This window comes from Phalacrocorax aristotelis, chromosome 2 (assembly GCF_949628215.1).
Source record: "Phalacrocorax aristotelis chromosome 2, bGulAri2.1, whole genome shotgun sequence".
NCBI lineage: Eukaryota > Metazoa > Chordata > Aves > Suliformes > Phalacrocoracidae > Phalacrocorax > Phalacrocorax aristotelis.
The window spans coordinates 75162613-75185113 of record NC_134277.1 but is presented as its reverse complement, the minus strand read 5'-3'; the positions used below and the strand labels follow the sequence as shown (position 1 = coordinate 75185113).

At 47.2% G+C, this 22501-nt stretch overlaps 2 protein-coding genes across 5 annotated transcripts in view; one reads left to right on the top strand and one right to left on the bottom strand.

Annotated features, from left to right (window-relative positions):
* The first annotated feature begins 425 nt into the window (after positions 1–425).
* PSMG4 (proteasome assembly chaperone 4) lies at positions 426–11868 on the top strand. 3 transcript variants are annotated; one of them, XM_075084135.1, is made up of 4 exons: positions 426–658; positions 794–869; positions 9239–9373; positions 10507–10797. In XM_075084135.1, exons 1-4 carry the CDS (start codon positions 497–499, stop codon positions 10581–10583), a joined length of 450 nt encoding a protein of 149 aa, XP_074940236.1. In that variant the 5' UTR covers positions 426–496; the 3' UTR covers positions 10584–10797. The 3 variants fall into 3 exon arrangements, with proteins under 3 accessions (XP_074940236.1, XP_074940235.1, XP_074940237.1); XM_075084134.1 differs by having other exon boundaries at positions 9239–11868; XM_075084136.1 differs by lacking the exons at positions 9239–9373; positions 10507–10797 and adding an exon at positions 6771–7031.
* The window catches only part of SLC22A23 (solute carrier family 22 member 23), a 118431-nt gene continuing 104331 nt past the window's right edge, over positions 8402–22501 (bottom strand). For both annotated transcript variants that reach the window (XM_075084131.1, XM_075084130.1), the window contains 3 exons: positions 21440–21472; positions 19514–19637; positions 8402–12750 (listed from right to left, as the gene is read on the bottom strand). In XM_075084131.1, the coding sequence (XP_074940232.1) occupies positions 12393–12750; positions 19514–19637; positions 21440–21472 (515 nt within the window). In that variant the 3' untranslated portion in view covers positions 8402–12392. The remainder of the gene's footprint in view (positions 12751–19513; positions 19638–21439; positions 21473–22501) is intronic.

Genomic DNA, 22501 nt, shown 5'->3' with positions numbered 1-22501 from the left:
CAGTCCCACATTCTCCGGAGCTCAGTGAACCCGAATCGCTTGCTTTGTCGATCTCCTTGTAACCCTGAAAACCTCCAGAGCTGAATGAAGTGAATGAAGCCAAGGTCACCGCCACCCTTCCCCTCCGTGTCTGTGTCTGTGTGTCTGTGTACACCACCCGGAGCGGGTGGCAGCCCCGGGGAAGCCGCACACGGGGGGGGGGGGGAGTGCACGGAGGCGGGTGTGCGCACCCCCCCGCGGGTGTACATCCACCGGAGGGGTGGGGGTGTGGGGGTGTGTGCGCGTGTGCACGCCCGGAGGAACACGCCCGGGGTACGCGTGCACCCGGCGCTCCACCGCGGCGGGCGGCTGCGCAGAGCCGGCACCGGGGGCGGCGGCCCCTGCGGCGGGGCGGGCGCGGCGGAGCACCGCCTCCCGGGGCGGCGGGGCGGGCCGGGCCGGGCCGACGGCTCGGGGCCTTGCTGGCTGAGGCCTGGCCGCGGCGGGAGAAGGGCCGATGGAGGCGGCGGCGGGCGGCATCGCCCTGCACGACTTCAGCGGGCGGCTGGGCGAGCAGCGGGTGCACTTCCACGCCATGCGGCTGCGGGACTCGCTCTTCCTCTGGGTGGGCGCCGCGCCCGCCCTCGCCAGCCTGGCCGTCGCCATGTGCAGCCCCCGCGTAAGTGTCCCCGCCGCCTCTCCCGGGCTGGCGGGGCTCTGCGGCCGGCGGGAGGGAGGGCGGCTGGCGGGGTCCCCGGTCTCCCGCCCGGCGCTCGGGAACTGAGCCCTGCCCTCCGCTGTGCCCTCCTTGCAGGACAGTATCCCGGTGGCCGCCTCGCTCCTGGGGGATCCCTCCGACACCGCCTCCGCTTGCCTGGCCCAGCGCTTGGGTAGGTCCGGGGGCGGCGGCTGCGCCCTCCCGCTGGGGGGGGCCGGATCCGGGGAGAGCGGGAAGGGGCGGGGTGGGAGCGGCTGCCTTCCGCGGGGGGGGGTCGGGCCCGGGCAGAGCGGTTTCTGGTGGTCCTGGAGCCGCCACCCCCGGTCCGAGTGGGCGCCGGTGTCCCGTGGGCCGCAGACCCTCCGAGCGGTGCAGGTTCACGCCGTCTCCATTACGCTTCGCATCTTTTCAGCAGCGTTCAAGTCTGCCTGGCCTCAGCTGGCAGGGTCTCTGCCTCAAGGCACGTTGAGCGTGTTATCAGAACTGTATTATTGAATATCCTGACCCTGGCCTATGGTGTGAGGCAGGGGAATCATAGCATCGCTAAGGTTGGAAAAGACCTCTAAGATCAAGTCCAACTGCCAACCCAACACCACCATGCCTCCCATACCATGCCCTGAAGTGCCACACCTACACGTTTTTTGAACACCTCCAGGGATGGTGACTCGATCACCTCTCTGGGCAGCCCTGTGCCAATACCTGACCATTCTTTCAGTAGAGAAATTTTTCCTAATATTCCGACCTAAACCTCCCCTGATGCAACTTGAGGCCATTTCCTCTCGTTCTTCCACTTGTTACTTGGGAGAAGAGACCAACACCCACCTCACTTCAGCCTTCTTTCAGGTAGTTGTAGGGAGCAATAAGGTCTCCCCTCAGCCTCCTCCAGACTGAACAACTCCCATTCCCTCAACCTCTCCTCATAAGACCTCTTCAGACCCTTCACCAGCTACTTTGCCCTTCTCTGGACATGGTCCAGCACCTCAATGTCCTTCTTGTAGTGAGGGGCCCAAAACCAAATACAGTATTCGAGGCATGGCCTCACCAGTGCCAAGTACAGGGGCACGATCACTTCCCTACTCCTGCTGGCCACGCTATTCCGGACACAAGCCAGGATGCTGTTGGCCTTCTTAGCCACCTGGGCACACTGCTGGCTCACGTTCAGCCAGCACACTTGTGTTACATCATTCACATTATTCACATTTTTCAGCTGGAAGCATGCACTTGTGCCTATCAAGCAGGATTTTCAGTGACCTCTGCTCTATAAGTCACTTCTCTGCTGTGGGGTGGGATGGTCACCGTGCAAGGCGTGTGTGTTTTGCCTGAAGATGAAGCTGACCCTCGTCACATCTTGCACCTTTCAGCCCCTGAATTCTGAGAAGTTCTGGCCTGGAAAGTCGTGAATCATCTCACAGATGCCAGTGTTTGGTCTAGCTGTCCCTGGGGCATGTAATGGGCACCTCTCGGGACTTTTCCATTTTCAGCACGTGTCAGTGTGTCCTGCTTTACCTAGTGCAGTGCCAATGTAGCCAGATTTCTGAATCTGGATGCTAACTTTCAAACTCCTGTATGTCTAAAAAAATACTTGACCTAATGCATCCTAGCACTCCCACATCTCTGACAGCTGCATCATGCTGGTAACTCATCATCACCTACCAGTAACTGATGCAGCTCCAGCTGGTGAACTGCTGAAGTACTTGCTAGCTGGTTTTAAATGCAAGATGCTGTGCTGCTCAATCCCATCTTACTTCTGTTGTTTCTGTTGGAAAGGCCACGTAATTCTTAATTATCTGTGTGCTGATCTTTGTTATAGGCAACATGTCCTGAGTTTGTACTGTCAGGCAGTTTCATGACTCTTCACCTACTTCTTCTCCATGGCCACTAACGCCTATATGAAAAAAATGATTGCTCGCAAGACTGATCTTTGAAAGACAATACTAGCATCCTTTCTTCATCCTGATAACTTACCTTTTAATAACCACAGTTGTAGTCTCCCCTGGTGGCAACTCTTTCTGTATATACTGGGTTCAGTATTTCCACTTTAAGTAATAATTCTGTGGGATACTGTATAACATTTTTTCTTTATGTGCAATTAGTGCATTATCCTTAAGAAGTCAATTAGTAAAAATGTAGTCAGAGAGGGTTTACTCTGGATAAAGTGTAGCGGCTGATTCCATTTTCTGTTTGGGCTCCTCATTGCTCATTTCTTCTGAATCTTGCTTTAAGCTTCTCTGCAGCACTGGAGTCCAGCTGACAGCTCTAATGGGTCTCCGTGATTCCAACCCTCTCCTGTCTTTTTTTTTTTTTTTTAAGCGCATATGCTATCTTCACTCTTAAAGATTTATTGCAGATTTCATAGCTAGAGTTGGTAATCCTTTCAGTGTTCTAGGACAGAGGCTGTCTGGGTCACCTGATTTTTCTCCCAGTGAGTGATCTAAGCTTTGCAGCCTTTTTCTTTTACTTTTTTCTTTTTTTTTTAAGGTCCTTCCTCATTTACATTGCTAATGTCACATACTTTGTTACTGAGAACTGATAATGTTGCTTGGTACTGGGATATCAGTTACTCTTTATCCTCAGAGCATAATGCACCTTCCTATCTTCTTTTTTTGTCTGTGCTTTAAGTATCTTTCCTTATTTTGTCATAAGGTTTCTTTGCCAGCTGTGGCCCAGCTAGGCTTTTGGACAGTGTTCCTCTGTATCCATGCCATCTAACCTCTGGGTTGCAGTTTTCCTTGCTGGCCAGTCCCTTTTATACTTATTATAGATATAATTCTTACTTGTGCTATTCTGCTTAAGGTATACTGTATTGAGGAAGGCCTGTAGACCTTTTTCAACTTTGGTTGGAAAGTCAATAATATGCTTCTGGCTTTGAATAATTACATGCTTCCTCTTCACCTGATCATAACTGAGTTTTGGGAAGAGAAATAGATCTTCTTTCTGAAATCCTACACCTTGTTTTTTATGCTTGCTTTTGTCAGTCCAGCAATTTAAGTTGGCTCATGGTCACTTATTCCAGAATTGTTTAGTTTTCTGAAACCAGTGGATCTTCAAGGTCATCAATAAGCATCTTGTATCTTCTTTGTTTCACAAAGTGCTCGGTAAGGAAATCTGTGTTTTGCCTTGACTAGAAGTATCAAGCTTTGCTGTTACTGGTAAGTTTTCCTCTGGAAAATGAAATCCTTGATGCTCCCACAAAAAACAGAGATGCTATTCACAGCCAAATCTGACTTGTACCTGTACTTCCAAGGTAGCCTTTTTAACCATCCTGCCATGGGGTAATCTTCAGGCAGGCAGTATCTTTTTCTTTTTTCTATGCTGTCACCATTTTTTCCATGCTGTTTCCATCCTGGTCCTTGCGGGCACTAACTTACATAACATATGATGCCATTTGACCATAAGTGGGTTTATTTCTTATACTTCCTAGACGCATGCCATCACCTGCCCTTTGTTCCTGCAGTGTCAGGCTCCCTGCCCTGGAGCAGGAGTTTCACACTGCCGTGCATCAGCATACATGTTCTACCATTAAAATAAATAAAATAATTTTATTAAATATTAAAATAAATAAAATAAAAAATAAAACTTTATAGCCTGGTAGGCGTCCTAGCCAGAACAGCTGCCTTTGGTGTACTGGCTCTGTCTTCTCCCTTAATTCAGGGTTGGTTTTTTTCCCTGTTTCCATTGCTGAAGACACTTTTGCCATGTTCCTATTCCTCTTTCTACCTATTTCTGCCTGTATCTGTTTGTCTTAGGCGCAGGGACTGTTTCCCACCACCCCGCCTGATCATTCTGGTACAAGATGTGTCTTACTAGTCAAGAAACCCAAATCCTAAAAGGTGGTTTCCTGTAGGTCAGTAGATTCCGATTCTTGAGAAAGTCCTGTCCATTAGTGCCTCCCTTACCTGCATATCCTGAAGTCACAGCGCTGTCGGCTGCAGTGGCTGCTGAATAGCTTCAGCTTCCCTCTGCAGGGACTGGTAGATTCTTGGTGAAGATCACATCAACCTCTTCTTTGAGTCTTTCCCAGCCGGGCACAGTTCCCCTCCACCACCTCTTTTCCAGCATGAGTGGTCTTATGCCTAATACTTGTTCTGTCTGTTCTCCCACCGGGATCCTCTTCAAGCTTAGGTTTGGGCCTTGGCCCTGTCCATGAGGTCTTAGGAGCGGGTCTGTGCTGTCGTAGTGCCTCTTGGCACTCAGCACGTCCCGAACGATGGGCTGCTGAGGAAGCCTTTTCCCCCGCTTTGAGGGGCTGGGGCAATAGGGCTTAGTGGCCAGGCTGTGTGGGAAGGAGCCCTGCTGGTTTTATAGGTAAGCCTTGTCTTTTTGCAGTTTTCTGCTTTACTCTGAAGTTGCCAGGTGGTCTTCTGTGGAGGCGTAAGATCTTCCCTCTTCTGCCCTGGTCACAAGAGTCCATGTGTCCCAATGAATCTCCAGGGAAGTGGGGACAGAAAAGGTCCCGCTGGGAGCATTGCTCCTTGGCACAGGCAGCCCTGAGGGACTCACAGTGTTCCCTGGAGCTGGAACAGCATCCCAGAGACTCGATTGTAGCTTACACAAACATCATTAAGAAGTTGAGTTTTGCCGCTGCAGTGTACGATGTAACATCGTTAGATAGGAAAATGGTATTAATTAGTTCAGAATTAGCATTCCATTCATTTAGGGCACGATAATGAAGTACTAGTGTTTACACAACATGCTGCTTTTTACCACAAAATCTGGTGCCAAGCACTAATTTTTTTTTTTTTTGCAATCAGAGGAACGTGGTGCGCTATATCAGCATTTTGTAGTGCAAAATCTTAAAAGGCAAATAAGTTCTTGTATTTCAGAAGCAGCTCTACTTGCTAAGCAGGTAGCTTGTAACCTGCTAAAATGGAAAATCATAATAAATTGATTTGCATAATGAAAATGCCTCAGAAGTGCTGTTTAAGTATAATTCTATACATGTGTATGTATATATATATAGGTTTCCTGTAGTTAGTTTTCCCATTTAAAAAGGATTAAGATATTAGGAGTTCTGGTGCCTTTAGTTTTAATTTTTAAAACTCAGATGATATTTTTCAATATTCAGCAGAACAGTCCAATTTCTCCCTGGGATTGTCAGCTTCCAGCTCATTCCCTGCCAGGAATATCTTGTGACCCAAATACCATTTTTTTGTCTTCTATTTTCCACAACTTGCTTTAAATATAGTGCCTATTTTTCCCTCTACAGTTCTTACATTCTTCACAGAGTTTAGTGTTAGCAGTGTAATAGCTACAATTTTGCTGTATTACTAAGGTAAAATCTAAGTAGGATTCCATTTTATTTACAAAACACTTCTTGGTGTTATCTGTTCTACTCTGATAATTAACTCTTCCTGCCCCAGGGGACATTATTTTTGTCACTGCTAATTAGCTCCGTCATGGAAGGCAGTTCTTAATTTTATAGCACCTCTCTCTAGGTGTTTGTCATTACAGTAGCCTGGAAGTGGTGCTTGGCTTCATCGTATTCAGCCCAGGCGCTCCCGCCTCCTGGAGTGTTCATGGACACCGTATAAATAAAGGTTAAAGGAAACCAAATTATTGACAGCTGGCTTAGACGAGAGTGGGGCACACTCTTGGGGGACCTTTTTAGGGGTTCATAATGAAACAGAACTTGGTTAATTGGGGCCTGATCTCTTTCCTTTGCTCTTTCCTTCTAAGTGTTTTTCACTGCATAGACTTATCAACTCAAACTAGATTTCAGTGCTAAGTGTCCAGTATAGTCTGTAGTTTCACTTAAACTGTACTATATTTAAGAAGCGGTCAAAATCCACTAAAAGCACTGCAAGGCTTTCCAGTGACTAATGGCTTTTTGCATCAGGCCAAAAACTAGTTGATAGTCACCATGTTTACATCGCCGATTTCAGTGTTTTGCCCAGCATGCCAATGCGCAAATATTTGTTCTGCGGTTCCTTTATAACTGGGTCCAGCATGGCAGGAGTGGAGAATGTTGCCTTAGACACCTGCATGATATGGCTTTTTAAAAGACTTGCTTGAATACCATCATCACTTTTATATAAGAACAAACTATGGCTGAATACTCTGTTTTGTGTTTTAGCCAGCAAGACCAAAAAACAGATATTTGTCAGCTACAATCTTCAAAACACAGACAGCAATTTCACCTTACTCATAGAAAACAGGATCAAAGAAGAAATGATGGCGTTTCCAGAGAAGTTCTGACTTTGCATCATTGTAAAATAACCCAAGTTTTTGTTCTAGAAAAACTGATTGCAGTTTTCACACTGACATTATGTTAGTATATTTGTTTTGTATTGTTTTGATTGAATTTGCAGTTGTTATTAAATATAGCTGGACCTAAGTACAGCAGGACCTGGATTTTTTTTTTTTTCAAATTTGTTACCCTGTTAAGTAGGGGACAGGTGAGTAGAGTAGAAAATACCTCACTATGTTAGAACATCATCGTAAAAGTGCGTGCAGCATCTGGCATGCATTCTGTACTGGGATCTGCTGGGAAATCGGTTCCAAATTCTACTGGTACAATTAATCTACTATGTAGGAACAGTATTGAACAGAGTATTGCAGCTTTTAGCGTTCAAATAATAATCACAGGTTTTGTATTGAAAAGCTCTAGTATAGAATGAGCATTACTTTGCTCTATCTTCTTAGCCCCTGTTGGTTGTTGTAGTAGTGCTAAACGCTAGATTTCTTCCCATCCCGTGGGCACTGAGAACACTGGAAGGGTTTCACAAAGGGTTTTCCGTACATCCCCGAGGGCTATGTAGGAAGAAAAAGCGGAGCTTGAATTTTGGAGCAATAGAGAAATCTGTCAGGCTGCTAGAAGAGCATCACATATGTACATTGACCATACTCATTAGAAAAATCAGAGCAGTCACTATCACTACAGTGAAGGATCCTGCTGCCACATCTCTGGACTTGCTTTTAGGTCGGATGGATATCCTTTCAAAGGCCAGCCCACGTGCTACTTTGTTCAATGGGAAGGGCAGCTAAACGTTAACTATAAAAAAAAAAACCCCAAACCAAGCAGAGAGCCCATGGCACGGTGAGGGTTTGCGGCTGTCAATATGACGCCACCTGTTATTCACGGCAATTTGGAGGAACGCTGAGCATAGCAACGTGGTGAGCCAGTCCAGGTTATTTCTTTTGCATTGCAAGTTGAGCCCTGACTCAGACAAACTACTTCTGATACAAACAAAAACTACTAGTGCTGCTGCTAGACAACTGTCCTAACAACCTACAGAAAACTGATGAACTTACCTTGTTGTGGCACCATAATCAGCAGTTAAAACCCGTAACCGAGGTGTCACTGATGTAGACGGCGTGACCCTGATGAGCCTCTTGTACAAAGGGGTCTGAACACCCAGCAGCTTCAACGTTGCAGACTTGATGTGGGCACAGAGGGCCCTTCCGTCCCTGGTGGGAAGAGCTGCTGGTCCTTGGCTGCAGTTCAAGATCAGAATAGCAAAAAGCAACTGTTGGGGGGGGATTTTCTTTCAAATTTGCACCACCCAGGAAACAGAGTCAACTATTCTTCTGTGACTGACTATAATTAGTTGCAAATCAATGTGTTGATTTAATTAGCCTGATTTACAATCAGCTCATTCTGTTTGCAGAGGAGGGTAGGACTGTTTGCCGAGGTGTCACTGACATTATCTGCTGCCGGGCTGTTTCAGAAGTCGCTGCGAGGGAGCCAGACCAAGGAGAGCAAACTGATGGGACAACGTCATTTTATTCTGTACATTTACATACAAAGTTCTTTTCAGTAGGTACAACAGATGTAACATCATGCAGACATTTAGCTTGTAAGACTGTTCTCAGTACTTGATTTAAGCTTGTGCTATGAGGAAGCACCACCAGACTATTCATGATCAAAACGTACAGTAACACGATTCTTTAAAACTTCATCAGAAACTGAGATGGGGAGGGAGGTCTCACCCACTAGACATAACACACCGTACTCCTTTCCCGAAACATTTTACACAATACATTTAAAATGAGGTTTGTAATTTTTCTTAAAAAAAAGAAAAAAAAAACAAACAAAAAAGAGTTAGGGCAGGGGAGATCATCCCCCTGCTTTGTCTTATGTGCCAGCTACAGGCGCAACTTGACTTGACATTCACGGAGTTCAGTTAATGGCACTTCTGCTTCCAATTTGGTGACCTTTAGTGTTTGGCTCCAGGAAGTGGCAAACAGTTTAGTAAAATACTTCCATTAAAGAAAAAAAAAAGCCTGCTCAACCAAACCAAGAAGTAAATCCCACAGCCGCCTTTCTGAGTGGCCACAAAACACTTGCAAACAGGCAACTAGCGGTATCCATTTGCAGTGTGCCTGGCAACAAAAGTAGTGCTGAAACCTTAGAAGGGGGCAAAACCCCCAAGATCAAGCATAATGTCACTTTCACATTTTTGTTTAAACTTACAAAGATGGAAGAAAGCCCTTAAATGGTAAACCCAAAGCAAAATCCACTGATGGGCTTAGAGGTTACTGAAGGTTCACAGAAAGAGGCCAAAATGGACAGGACAGCTTTGACCGTGTCCCCTGTTGCAGTGGCCAGGAAGAGCCACCTGAGAAAAGCCTTTCCTGGTGATGGCTGTGGAGGAGATGGGGCCGAGGGGCTGATGGTGTGGCAGACAGGGACCCCAGCAGAGACCCCTCTCCTGCCCCAGGACAAGGCTGAGCAGGGTAAGCATCTCCGCGTTTCCTTTCTGCCCTGCTGCATCACCTGGTACCCGACTCCTCCATACAAGATATGCTTAGCAAAAACTTTCCAACTCTGTGAGAGCATCTGGAAAAAAATAATGATCACAGAAGTGTTCATCTTTTTAGGAAAAGGAGCAAAACTGGAGCTGCCAAGGCAGGAAGTTAGTTTGTGTTTTATTATCGTGACAGAGGCAGAGGGCCAGACCAACTTTAGAAGTCGGGGCTCCCCACACTGGAGAAGATCAGTACTGACTACCTGGTTTCAGGCAAAAACCCCAAAAAGCAGCAAATCAAGTGAATTTCATAATTTTTTAAAAAATAAATTGCTGCATGTTCCTGTCACCTAGTGTGTTTACTATGTAAATGCCGGTAAGTTTAAACAACCATTCTCTTCCCTGGGCCCATCTGTCATCAGAGAGCAACCACTAGAACAGGAAACGATAAAGCGCTGTGGACAACAGTGGTGAGCACACCAGGACCGCTGACAGTGCTGGAAGCAGCCAGTTTAATAGGCTTTGTGGATGGTTTAGAAGAGACGTAACCATAGCTTGAGCACACACGCGCAGAGACCGTGAACGAAGGAGCTGCTGGCTCCACGGCACGATGGATGGCAGGATGCCGCTCTCCGCCTCGGCACTTGCCCCTGCTGCTCTGCTTTCAGGACCTTTTTCGTTAAGACTTTTGTTTTGCTACTTCGATTTTTTGTTGTGAACCCCCCCACCCCAATGTGTGTGGCTTGCAACAAGCAACTCATATTGAAGGCAAAAGTTATTGCACAAACTTGGCACGTGAATACTGCATGAATGGGGAAGGCCTGGGTTTTTTCCTTAGGTGAACACAGACTGCAGTCTCAGCACAGAACAAAGAGAAGCAGCTGTGCTCAAGCTCAACAATAAAATTTGAATGTAAGGACGATCAGGCTCTTGCTGTCACAGCAAGTCTAGCAAAGGTGAAAAAAACCAGTAGTGTAACTTCGGGCAAAACTACCATCAACAGGTCCAGTGTTTCTTACCAGGCTCAAGAAGAACCCAAATATCCACATCTTCTGTGCAAAAATTAGCAGCTTTAGGACAACATTGTTACTCTGAATGCAACAATCTCTGTCGCTTCTGCAGGTCTACCTGTCCCCTTGCACTTGTCAGCATCTGAGGCTGCGCTACTGCATCGTCTGCCAGGGAGCACGTATCTCTGATTTACTGGGGCCTGTAAGAGGACATTGGCAGCCTAATGGAGGATGGAAATTGTTAGGTACAGTAGTTAATCGACAATATATACAGCAAAGGAGGAAGGGGGAGGGAAGGTAGAGGAGGAAAGTGCAAACAAGCGCTTTCCATGCATACGAACGCAAGCTGTACGTCAAACAAAGTGGCAATCATATGGACACTCAATACAACATCAAAATCCTGCTGCTCCATTTGTTTGAACGTCTGCACTACTGAGCAATCACAAATGGATGGCCTGAGTGAGAAAGGAGAAGAGGGAGGGAGAGCAGGGAGGTTAACTACAATGCAAGAAAGCTGTTTGTTTACAAAGTCCTTGCATTGAACTAGATCCTCACGATATTCACACAGTGAGAACCAAAAGCTGATGGCCAAAGGAAATAGTTGGTTTGGGGGCTGAAGGAGAGAAGTCAAGTGGCCCCTATCAAAGTGCCATCTGCACAGTACGAGACAAACTGGATGTTCGCTTTGCTTAGCCTACAGTAGGATTGATCCAATTTAAGTAAACTTTTTGCCCTGCATATAAAACCAGGATAAAATAGGGAAGGGGGCAAATCTGGGTGAATTCACTACATATTCTTGGGTCAGAACCAGAAAACATCTCTAAAGCCCCAAGATGGCCAACAGCAGCCCATAAGTCATTATTCACAGGGTATCAATTCATTCCTTTCCGACAGTCACTTAAATATTTTGTTCACTTAAATTGAAAACAAAAACCCTGGTTCTAAAAAAACATAAGGCAATGCCAGGACGCTCATTTCCCAGGAGCGGGAATCCCAGCTGCGCTGCCTTGCCTTTTGGACTAGAAGTACAGAACATAGCCCATGCTCCTTACTTTTTGTCCCTGCTGGACTATGCTCTCCTCCTGGAGCAGTCAGTCAGAGATTCTGGGCTTCCTCCTAATGAAAGCCATTCTCGGCAAAACTGATTTTTGTGTCATTGGTCAAATCATTTACATTACTATTAATAACCAGCAGGAACCATCTAAAATAGATGGATGGACTCTTAAAATGCAGAAGGCTGATTCACATTGAAGAATCAGCTTGTTTGGGTAGGATTTTCTTCACTGCATTGGTGAAAAAAAAATTACTAATTTAGAAAGTAACTTTTAAGTGCATATGGGCTATAAAAATGAACATAAGCTGCCTAAAATGCAGTCAGAGTCACAACAGGGTGTTTTTTTTTTTTTTTTGGTGTATACAAACACAGCAGGCAACCTGGGCGCTTGGACTTCCTAGACAGAAGAATGTTGCACAAGTCTAAATTTCAGTCAATTCAACTTTGCCATGGATCCCTCTTTCCTTTAAAGAAACACAAAAATAAAACAGAAAACACCCCCCCCCCCAACCCCCATGGTTTTTTTCTTGGAATGGTTGCACCTCTTATAATAAAATGGCTTCATTTTTGTGATCTATGAAAGGAAAAGGAAATAAAGTGCTTCTTGAGAAAAAAATCAAAATAAATATTTAATGGCAGGAAAAAAAGAGTTCTGAAGGGCTACCTCCAGCCAGGTCTTTTCTCAGATGAGTCTTTTTTCCCCCATAACTTTTTCAAGAGCAATCTGCACAACAGCTGAAGATGCCAAAAGTTGCTTTAGCAGCAGAGTTGAATTCCCCCAAGTCTGTGCTCTTATCACTGGTTTGTAAAATCTGTGCAAAACACCTTTGCCCAAAGTGCTGCTCCTCCTGCACAACAGCATCAAATAAAATACAAAAGAAAGAGAAGGGAAAACAAACCACCCAACCAAAAAAAGAAGGAAAGAAAAAAAAAAATACGCCCGGTTACATTGACTTCATCCCGTTGGCAGTGGTGTTCTCCGAGATCCCGTCGCTCACAGCTGCCGAGTCGTGGAGACCAGAGTAATCCTTGAGTTCAGAGTTTGTCAGGAGCAGGGGCTGCTCCCCTTTCTTGTGCGGCAGGAGCGGCTGCCGGGTGTAATGTTCCCCATCCGGGATGTTCTCGGGCAGGTTCTGGTTCTTGCTCTCCGGCAGCAGCAGGATGCAGATGATGCAGATGAGCGTACAGCAGGCAAAGATGACATGGTGGAGGAAGTAGCCTTTCTGGTTGTGGAGCTCCATGATGGGGGCAGTCAGGCGGCCGAAGCCTGCGCTGGCCAGGACCAGCCCCAGCCCGCCTCCCCTGAAAACACAGCAGAGGTAAGAGCCCGGCCCCACAGCCCGCTCCTGCCAGCGCAGCCCCATTGGCACTGGGGAGGGGAGCCCACAGCCCTGACAGGTCCCCCGGTCTACACCCCCATCTGGCATTCACCTGGGCATCTGCAATCTCTAAGGCAAACCTGGTTAGCTCACAGCTTTCATACTGCACCGTTACTCCAGCAGGGAGTTGGGGAGTTGCTTTGCTGTCGTAGATCATTGCGGCCTATTTGCCTCAGTGTGGGGAAATAACTATACTCCCTTAAGTATCTTTTCACACCCATATAACTACCCCCACATAAGGAGGAGCTTTATCATGTGAGCGTGTAGCCAGCCCATTTCCAAGTATTCCTATATTCAGTGAGGGAAAACCACATTTTTGCTTAGCACGCCAGCCTTCTCCAGCTTAGGCAAGACACACCAAGAAGCAGTAGGTGCGGAAGTCAATTCTGGCTGCCTCTAAAGCATGTGGCATCAATCAGCAGTGGAGGCAGGAGATTAGACTTTACAGGCCACTGCTTTGATTTGTTACACCAAACACTGAGTGCTGCAATATTTTCTCTGTAAAAACATATTGTGGCTAGAAACCTCTCATCATACTGATGTTGTAATAAAATGCCTAATTTTCAGAAAAAAAAAAAAGATAACATAGCTAATGGTCAGAATAGGAGAACAAGAGTTTAGGATTAATTTCTGAGACCTCCTGTTGAGGTAGGTTCCTCACTTCAGTCTTTCTCGCTCTTCTTGTGTATTCTGTATCACAGAAAGGTTATGAAAAAGTTAGCATTGGTGAAACACTTAAATTCTAAATAGGTAACTTCATAAAATATTCGTATGGCAGAAATGCTTATTTGTTAAATTCAGCATGCTTGTGTGTTGAGGTCATACATGCACACCAAAAGAAGTGAAAGCACGTTAAAGCTAAAAAAAAAAAAAGGTGTGAAAACATGGTCCCCCACAGCATCCTTCTCTCTAAATTTGGGAGATGTGAATTTGATGGATGGACTGTTCGGTGGTGAAGGAATTGGTTGGATGGTTACATCCAGAAGGTAGTGGTCAATGGCTCCATGCCCAAATGGAGACTGGTGACGAGTGGTGTCCCTCAGGGGCCCAGACTGGGACCAGCACTGTTTAATATCCTCATCAATGGCATAGACAGTGGGATCAAGCGCACCCTCAGCAGGTTTGCAGATGACATCAAGCTGAGCAGTGCAGTTGACATGTCAGAAGGACAGGATGTCATCCAGAGAGACCTGGACAAGCTGGAGAGGTGGGCGTGTGAGAACCTCAAGAGGCTCAACAAGGCCAAGTGCAAGGTCCTGCACCTGGTCTGGGGCAACCCCCGATATCAATAAAGGCTGGGGGATGAGGGGATTGAAAGCAGCCCTGTGGAGAAGGACTTGGGGGTACTGGTGGACAAAAAGCTGGCCATGAGCCAACAATGTGCACTTGCAGCCCAGAAGGCCAACTGTATCCTGGGCTCCATCAAAAGCAGCGTGGCCAGCAGGTCGAGGGAGGTGATTCTGTAACTTTGGGCAAAACTACCATCAACTGCCCCTCTGCTCTGCTCTGGTGAGACCCCACCTGCAGTGCTGCATCCAGCTCTGGAGCCCTCAGCACCAGAAGGACATGGACCTGTTGGAGCAGGTCCAGAGGATGGCCATAAAAATGATCCAAGGGCTGAAGCACCTCTCCTATGGGGACAGGCTGAGAGAGTTAGGGTTGTTCAGCCTGGAGAAGAGAAGGGTAGATTTAGACTGGATATAAGGAAGAAATCTTTTTACAATGAGGGTGGTAAAGCACTGGAACAGGTTGCCCAGAGAGGTGGTAGATGCCCCACCCCTAGAAACATTCAAGGTCAGGTTGGACGGGGCTCTGAGCAACCTGATCTAGCTGAAGCTGTCCCTGCTCACTGCAGGGGGGTTGGACTAGATGGCCTCAAAAGGTCCCTTCCAACCCAAACCATTCTATGATTCTGTGAAAATAACCTGATCTTCCTGTAGTCACAAGCACAGAAGTTGCTTGTGCAAGCCAAATTCAGTGCCCTCTCCTGATGCTTGGCTATGCAAGCAACCCCTTTTACAATTCCTCATATTGCTTATCAACATCTCTTCAGGTCCTGGAGCAGGCAGGAGCATGCACCTCTTGATGCATATGCATGCCCACCCTGTTTTGAGGCACAGCTCGCGGTCCCGTGGCCTGTCCCTGCTGGGTAACCTCACACAGAAGCAGCGCTGCAGGCTTTTCTCTTGGGCAGACCATTCCCTCTGCCTGCCATAGCATGACCGAGGTCTCCGGCCAGAAGAGAATCACCCTCAAGTGACTTGTTTTCGCAAAAAATCTCTGAAAGTGGCAGCTTGTCCTTCATTTTCCAAAGACCGTGCTGCCTGCAGAGGGACATCTCGTGGGTGTCTATTCCCAAACCCTCTGGTGATCAGACAGGCTCAGGCGCCATTGGGCCAGGAACTGAAGCAGAGACATAATCATTAACAAGAACCAGATCTTACAGAAGACAACTGCAGAAGGCAAATGAACTGCTTTACATCAACTACTTGGGAAAAAACCTTTGACTGCTGAACATACTAGAAATCACAGCACTATAAACCTACAAATACCAAATTCACTCAGCCCACCATCATGTTAAAGCTATTCTTCACCCAATCCTTTCCAAAAATCCACAGCTGCTTACTTGGCAGCTAAAGGGCAGCAAGCACAGGTTTCAAAAGATGCTCTTGGGACACTGACTGCATCAAAAATTGACATAGGTACCTTTTAATTCTCCAGACTCGGCAGAGCATCTTTCACAGACAACAGTAATTTCCCCAAATACTGCAAAAGGCCTTATTAAAAACTTGCCAGCTTTCCGATGGCAATTTAGAAACTCAGCTGAATGCGGCCATTGTGCAACCGGCCTCCCTTCAACTTCATTAATACACTCACACAAGTAATCGACACAACCAGCCCTGAACGCATGGCAAATCACTCTCCAAGCTGGCTCTGGAGCAACAAAAGCCCGGCTCATTTACATCAGTGTCTGCTACGGCTAAATTGCATCTCAACCCCTGAGAAGGACCTGAGGTGAGTTTTAAAAGCTGCTGTAGAAGGACATCAAGCACTCTGAAAGGAAACAGGAAAAGGCAACAACAAAGACGGCTCTGTCATTACGGGTCAAGTGGCTTCAGATCTGGAGGGGGGAAAATAAGTTTTTCCATATGACGTCAGTAATTAGAGCAGGCATTACTTTACCCAGTGCCATCAAAACTTGGCTGAAGGAGGCTTGAAAATACATTTTCCTATGCATCCTACAAGATTTTTTTAAATGCTTGACTAGAGTGCAAACATGAAAATGGAGGGAAAAAAAGAAAACTGGAAATACTGTCAGGAATTTTTTTGTTGTTCATGTGCACATCAGGAAAACGGATACAGGGCAAGAGAGGCAGCACCCTCATAATTCACACTGTTTTTGCAGGTGTCATGGGGTAGCAGGTGGAAACCAAAAATATTCAGAGTGTTTCAGGGCACCACTGCTCCTCAGTACAAGGTCTCCCATGGCAGCGGGTCAGCATCTGTACTTCAAACACACTCCAAGGGGCAGAGTAGAGCCAAGGGAGGGAGTACGAGGGCTGCTGGCACCCACAGCAAGCTGCAGTCTCTCCCCTTGCACCCTCTGCCTGGCAGTGGCTGCTGTGGGGGGCTTTTCCATGGCCCAGCCCCACGGGTGATCAGAGCTGCTCCCCCGACCCCTGCTCGCCCAGCAGCAGCGAGGCAGGATGGTTTGTGTGAGGCTTATGGTCCTGACGTGGGCAAATCGCAAAGGGGTCTTGGTCCAAAATTTTTTCCTCAGAAAGGGCCTCCCTGTTCATGGGGGAGAATTTCCTCACTCACTACTGCAGTGTTTTTTCAGACAGCAGCAAAACATCCTTGCTGATATTCTTTCCTCAAACCAAGCTAAACTTAAAGGCGATTTGCCCTTCTCAGCGCTGCTCAGGGGAGCAGAGAAATGTTAATCATATCTTTGGATGGCCATTTGTCGGTCTTGAGCAAACTGGCTGACATGTGGCATGGCTCACGGTATAAAAGAGCCAGAGCGCTACTCAGGCTGGAGACGCCTTCGGGAGAGCCCCTACTCCAGCCTCCTGCACAAAGCAGGGCCAACCCTAAATTCAGACGAGGTTTTTATGGCTTTCTACAGTTTAGCCACTTCTTGAAGCCAGTCCCTGAAAAGCTTCATGTTTTTTTCCTGCCTTTCATGTACATAAGCCACCCTGTTGTGTGCTTAGTCCTAGGCCAGAGCTTCAGTAACACACCAGGATCCCTTGGCCTTGTGGGGCAAGAAACCACCTTTGAAAAGCTGGGCCCGGTTCAGTTCCCAGTAAACAGCACTGTACCCCACTGGCAATTTGGCTTGAGACAGCTGTTGATGGGTAAACCTCTTAACCTGACCATCGCTGCCCACTCTTTGGCTCTTTGCCCATTTCTTTGGCTGGGCAGGTGTAAAAGCAGGACACAGAGAAAAAATCCCAGATCTCTCTTCCACTTGGTAGTAACTGAGCATGCAGAGGATGGGATGAGGACACACCATGCTTTCCTCAGCCTATTCCTATTTAGTAGCCGTGTAGGCTGCAGTAGTATTCTCATCAAGATTATTAGAGATGGATTATTGGTGCCACTTAGTGCTTAAATTCAGCATTTGGAAGGAGCTCTGTACTGAAGCCCTGGTACAAGGAACAGGAGCTCCTGGTGAAACCCTCCTACCTAGCACCAGGAGACCAGGGTGCAATGCAAGGGTACGAAGGACCTCTCTGTGCCATGTGACAGTGTGGGACCTGGAGCAGGCAGCACCTCTTGGTGATGAAGATGGCTGTTTTCCTCCTACACCTCTGTAACCATTCATCTGAACTCCACAGCAGCAGAGCTGGATGGGTGCTACCACTTCTTTATCATGCCACCGCTACCCAGATAACAGCAGTGCCATTATCCTCCCTCAGGGATGGGGGATTACAGGTAAAGGATTTGATCAGGGAAACCCCAGAGATGGCCCCAGTGCTCTCTCTGCCTCCCTTTTCCATAGGGTTCCTCAAGATTCAACCAAAAGCATATTAAGATGGTCTGAAACACTAAAGGGCGTTCCAGGCAGTATTTTGGAGAACAGGGTGTGAGGGAGCAGCCAGATTTCACCAAAATGCAAGACAAGGCAGCTTAACCACAGCTCTGCCTGAGACAGGTTTATGCACCATCCTGAGCTCCACCTCCTAATTACAGCCCTGAATAGATTGTATCAAGAGCTTCATGGTGGTCGGACTGTAAAGCACTGCAGAGTGTCATCATCCCTATTAATAAATGGGGACCCTGAGGCATATCCAGCTTGTGTCACCCAGCAGAGGCAGGGGAAGCAGAATTTCGTCTCCCAGCCAGGATTTTGTATCCTTCCCTGTAGCAACATAACTGATTTAAGGAAAAAAGCTTGCTAAGTTCACACGGTGCATCTGACCCTACTTGGCAGATTCTCTTCTGGTTGATGTGGCCAATTCCTTATCTATATGTCTTTCAAACAGAGACAAGGGGAAAATTAAAGAGGCATAAAACCACCAAACTGACCGACACGCACGTAAGTAAACAGCTGTTAGTGCTTCGGTCTGCTGTATAATCTCCTCACCTCTCACACTGACTTTCCCTGGGGAAATAACATTATCCGTAAAATACATTCACAAAGTCAGATAGCTTGGAAGAAAAGGCCATGGATCAAGGAGACTCTGGCTACTCAGCTGACAGTTTTGCTTTAATACTTTTGCAAAGTTATTGAAAAGGCATACAATTTGGAGGAAAAAAAAAAGGAGTATCCTCTTCCCTCCACGCTCTTTCCCTCCCACCCATATGACCTACATTCCTGAGTCACTGTGGCATTGCTGAAAGCATAATTCAGAACACAAAAGCGCAACCTTCGTACTGTGAAAGATAACAGTGAATACATAAAATGGTACAAAAACCTGACTATACAAATACATTTTATGGGAAGCTCTCCAGAAAAGATCATCTGCCTGATTTCTGCTATTGCCCAGGCTGAAAGCACTCCTCTTTAGAAAAACTTTGAGCCTCTGCTAAGACAGATCTGTGTGCAGAGAGAAAGATGACTTTATCCGCCATAAAGGCAGACCACTCACACTGGTGCTGCTGCAGGAGAGGCAGGCTTGCAGAGCACCTATACGCACCAGAAGCATTTAACACTGCACGTTGCACCACCTCCTTTTCACCAAAGCACCCCTATAGCTGGCCTGATTAACCTGCCCTATGGAGGCAGGGATTGCCTGCACCTACACCCTCCTCTGCACACTCGTGGAATTTGTCTTCTAACATCAAGCCATAGACTCACATGGTCACTGCTTGTACAAACCCAGCAGAGCAAGCGAAGCAACAACACAGTTCAACTGCACGATCTGGTTCAGCTGAGTATTTAAGACGGTAGTGCACTGCAAATGCATGCAATTCATATGATGCCTGGCGGGCTGATAATCACCACGATAGGACACAAGGTGGAGCCGTTGGAAACAAAGCCTCTCTCTACAGACAGGCATTTACTTAGGCAGACTGACTGCAGCAACATTAAAGAGTGGCCCAAAAATTGCTGCGGTGTTTCCAATTATGGGGGATTTTCCCCTCCCATACAATGCGTTAAGTTACACAGCCAGTTATCAATTAAACGAGGATAATTTCATCCCCACCGTTTGAAGAGGGGTGCTCCGATGTCTCACCTGATTACTGTGGGTGTGATTTCAGCACAGAAGAACACGCTGAGGCTTCCAACGGCATGCGAAGAAAACATACCCACGATGGAAAACGCAGTAGAGAATTTGTCTTTGACGCTGTCACTCATACCTATCAAGACAAGTGTTTTCATAAAAGGTGAGAATGAGGCTGAACTTCCAGGAAAAAAACCAAGAAAACAGGTTTATGTTACTCATTCTCCCTAGACAAGAATTTGAGTCATTTTTGTAATACTAATTTAAAACTGGTATTTTTAAAATCCATTCCCCAAGCACCTGAGACACAAACATACGTGGAAAAAAAAAATCACAATGTCATGCCAAAAATGGCAGTGATCTCTGAATTATTTGTGCCCAGCCACCACAAAAAGGTAAAACCCAAGAAAACACATATCTTTGGGCAGTCTTTTAGGCACCAGCCACTTCCCTCCCACGGTTGACAGACAAGCGGAGGCAGGCAGCGTTCATCAAGCTGCCAAACATCTGGTACAACTTGGTGGCTCAGGCACTGGAGAGGCTCACAGGATGAGAGGGGAAAGAAATAAAAGCGCTCCCATCTCTGTGGTAAGCCCCTGCATGTGATCAGTCTGCAAACTCTGTCTAACCCCCAGCTTGAGAGCCTTTGCCTGACAGCTCTGGGCAAGAAAAGCCCAGACGTGAATGTCAAGGACGGTGAAGCGCTCCCCTAAGTCACCGGTGTCCTGCAAGGCTGTTTGCTCAATCATTTCACAGCTGGATGGCAGCACGGTTTCCAGGAGTGAACAGTGTCTCTAAAGCACAGGGACAAACCCCAGTAAATCTAAACAAAGCTAAAGGAAACTGCCTCCTGGCCACGATGACAATACACCCCTCACTTGATCCCCACCTGCCACCTTCTGTGGGCAGGGACAGGATATCTGATTCAGGGTTGTACAAGCTCATGTGGTCCGTCCTGGCCAGAAAGGAGGTCACGTTGTTTGCAGAGACTATTGCACCATACGAGGGGAACACATCGTGCCTAACGGAGTGCTGGGGAAAGGACTGGAGCTTTGCAGCCAGTGCGTCTCCAGCCAAATCCTAAGATCTGACCAGAGATAGGGTCGCTCATCAGCGGGCAGGTGCACTTTCTCAGTTGGATAAAATGAAAAGTAACACCTGCTTTTGTTCTTGCTGAATATAATCAGCTCTCAGGAGAGCAAAAGGTATTCAACAAGCTCTTAGGTTACTACTTCCAAAATATGCTACATCCTGCTCAGGGTTAAGCCCTTTCTGCAGTGCACCCTAAGCCCGGGGGAGAGAGCAAATACTGCCAGCAGATAAGGACCTTGCAAACTACGGGTCTCAGAGGCACCCTGGCAACTCTTGCATAGTGGGTGAGGCTGCACTGCTGACCCTGCAGGGAGTTGTGACTGCTCAGCAGAACAGACCTGGAAAAGCTGGGCAAGGACACATCTGTTAAATCAAATACAGAAGGGTAAATTTTTTTCCCCTGTAGCCTGCTATTACAGTACTGCTATTACAGCCCTGGGATAAAGTGCCCGGGGAGGTATGTTCTAAGGTGCTTAAGTCGCCTTATGAGAAGGGACTTTGATATCTCAGATCTTTCTGGAAAAGACCTAACTGGGAATGCTGCTTCTGAGAAAGAGACTTTCTGAGAAAGCCTTGCTTCATATCTAAAAATAAATCTTGGGGGACTTCTGCACCCTCTCTTGATATGTGGAGGCGAGTCAGACTATGTGGAGGGGATGACACACTGAAAGACTGCACATAAACAAACAGGCCTGCCTACAAGCTGGGTCCCAAGGCACTGTGTAGAAGTGGGCTTTCCCCCTGTGCCCCTCTGCTGCGGCAGCTTTGCTCTGGGTGCTTTGGCCCAGCCTTTCGGATCTACCAGCTCCTGGGGGAGCATGATGCAGACTCGTCTGTAAACCATACCTGAGTCTGGAAGTTGACTGTATTTTCCGATCACTGGATCCAAAATCGCAGAAGTTAGAGTAAGATAAAAATAAAAGAGAAAAGGAGAGAAAACAAGAACATATTGTTGTTACATATTTATTTATCCAAAGGAAAAGAAAAAAAAATTGGTAAATCCCACATGCCACCCTAGTCCTCCATACACTTCTCCTTTCCCATGCCACAACTGGCACATCTTCCTGTGGCCACTAGATAGGACATGCTGTTTTTCAGGGCCCCTTTCAGCTGGAGGACAGAATGCTAATGAGAGTGATAACAAACACAGCAGTAAAGCATTTTTAAGAGTCCCAGAATTACCACTGGGATTAACACAAAGGCTTCTTTGTCATTAACGAAGGAGGAAGAAAGAAACTGCCCTTGTGCTGTGGACCCGAGGGCATGGGCAACAGAGGCTTTAGAGAGCAAAACTCTGGGCATCAACACCGTCACACTGGTGGGAGACTTATCTTTCGCCAAAACCCTGAGCTGGTGGTCCGTGTGTCATGTTAGCCACCAGCTGCCATGCATCCTAACTGCAAAGGAGCACACGGCAGTACTGGGCAGCAAGGGGAAGGGCAGCAGCATGAGCCCGGCACAGCTTTACTGGTGCTCTCCCACCAGGCTCCTGTGACATCCCAGGCAACACCCTGGGGTCCAGAGGAAGGGCCGAACATGGCAAGCCTCAAGGTCTGCCACAGGTTTGCTGCTGATGGAGAACACCCCTCTCCCTCTCTCGCCCTTCTTCTCAAATTCTGATTTCATTTGCTAATTACACCCAAATTATGCTAAGCTAAAATACACAGGAGGCTGTAACAGGTTTCATTATCAGCAGGGTCACTGCTTCTCTGCAAACACTGTCTAGCTCTTCTGAGGAAGAAGGGGTCATGATCTAGACTGGAGCGGGGACAAGCTGCTCTGAAGTTCAAGGTTGCCCTTCCCTCCTCTTCTCATAAAGAAAGGGGTGAGGGCAGAGTGGGGAAGGCTGATGGATGCACAGCTTCGAGAGAAGCCTGCATGCCAGAACACACCTAGAGCCCATGGCTG

Excerpts from the sequence above, each read along its gene's own strand:
- PSMG4 (XM_075084134.1), top strand. The coding sequence starts at position 497 with ATGGAGGCGGCGGCGGGCGGCATCGCCCTGCACGACTTCAGCGGGCGG. Across the intron at positions 659-793 it reads TCGCCATGTGCAGCCCCCGC|GACAGTATCCCGGTGGCCGC; the intron begins GTAAGTGTCCCC and ends CCCTCCTTGCAG. Across the intron at positions 870-9,238 it reads TTGCCTGGCCCAGCGCTTGG|TGGCCAGGAAGAGCCACCTG; the intron begins GTAGGTCCGGGG and ends CCCCTGTTGCAG.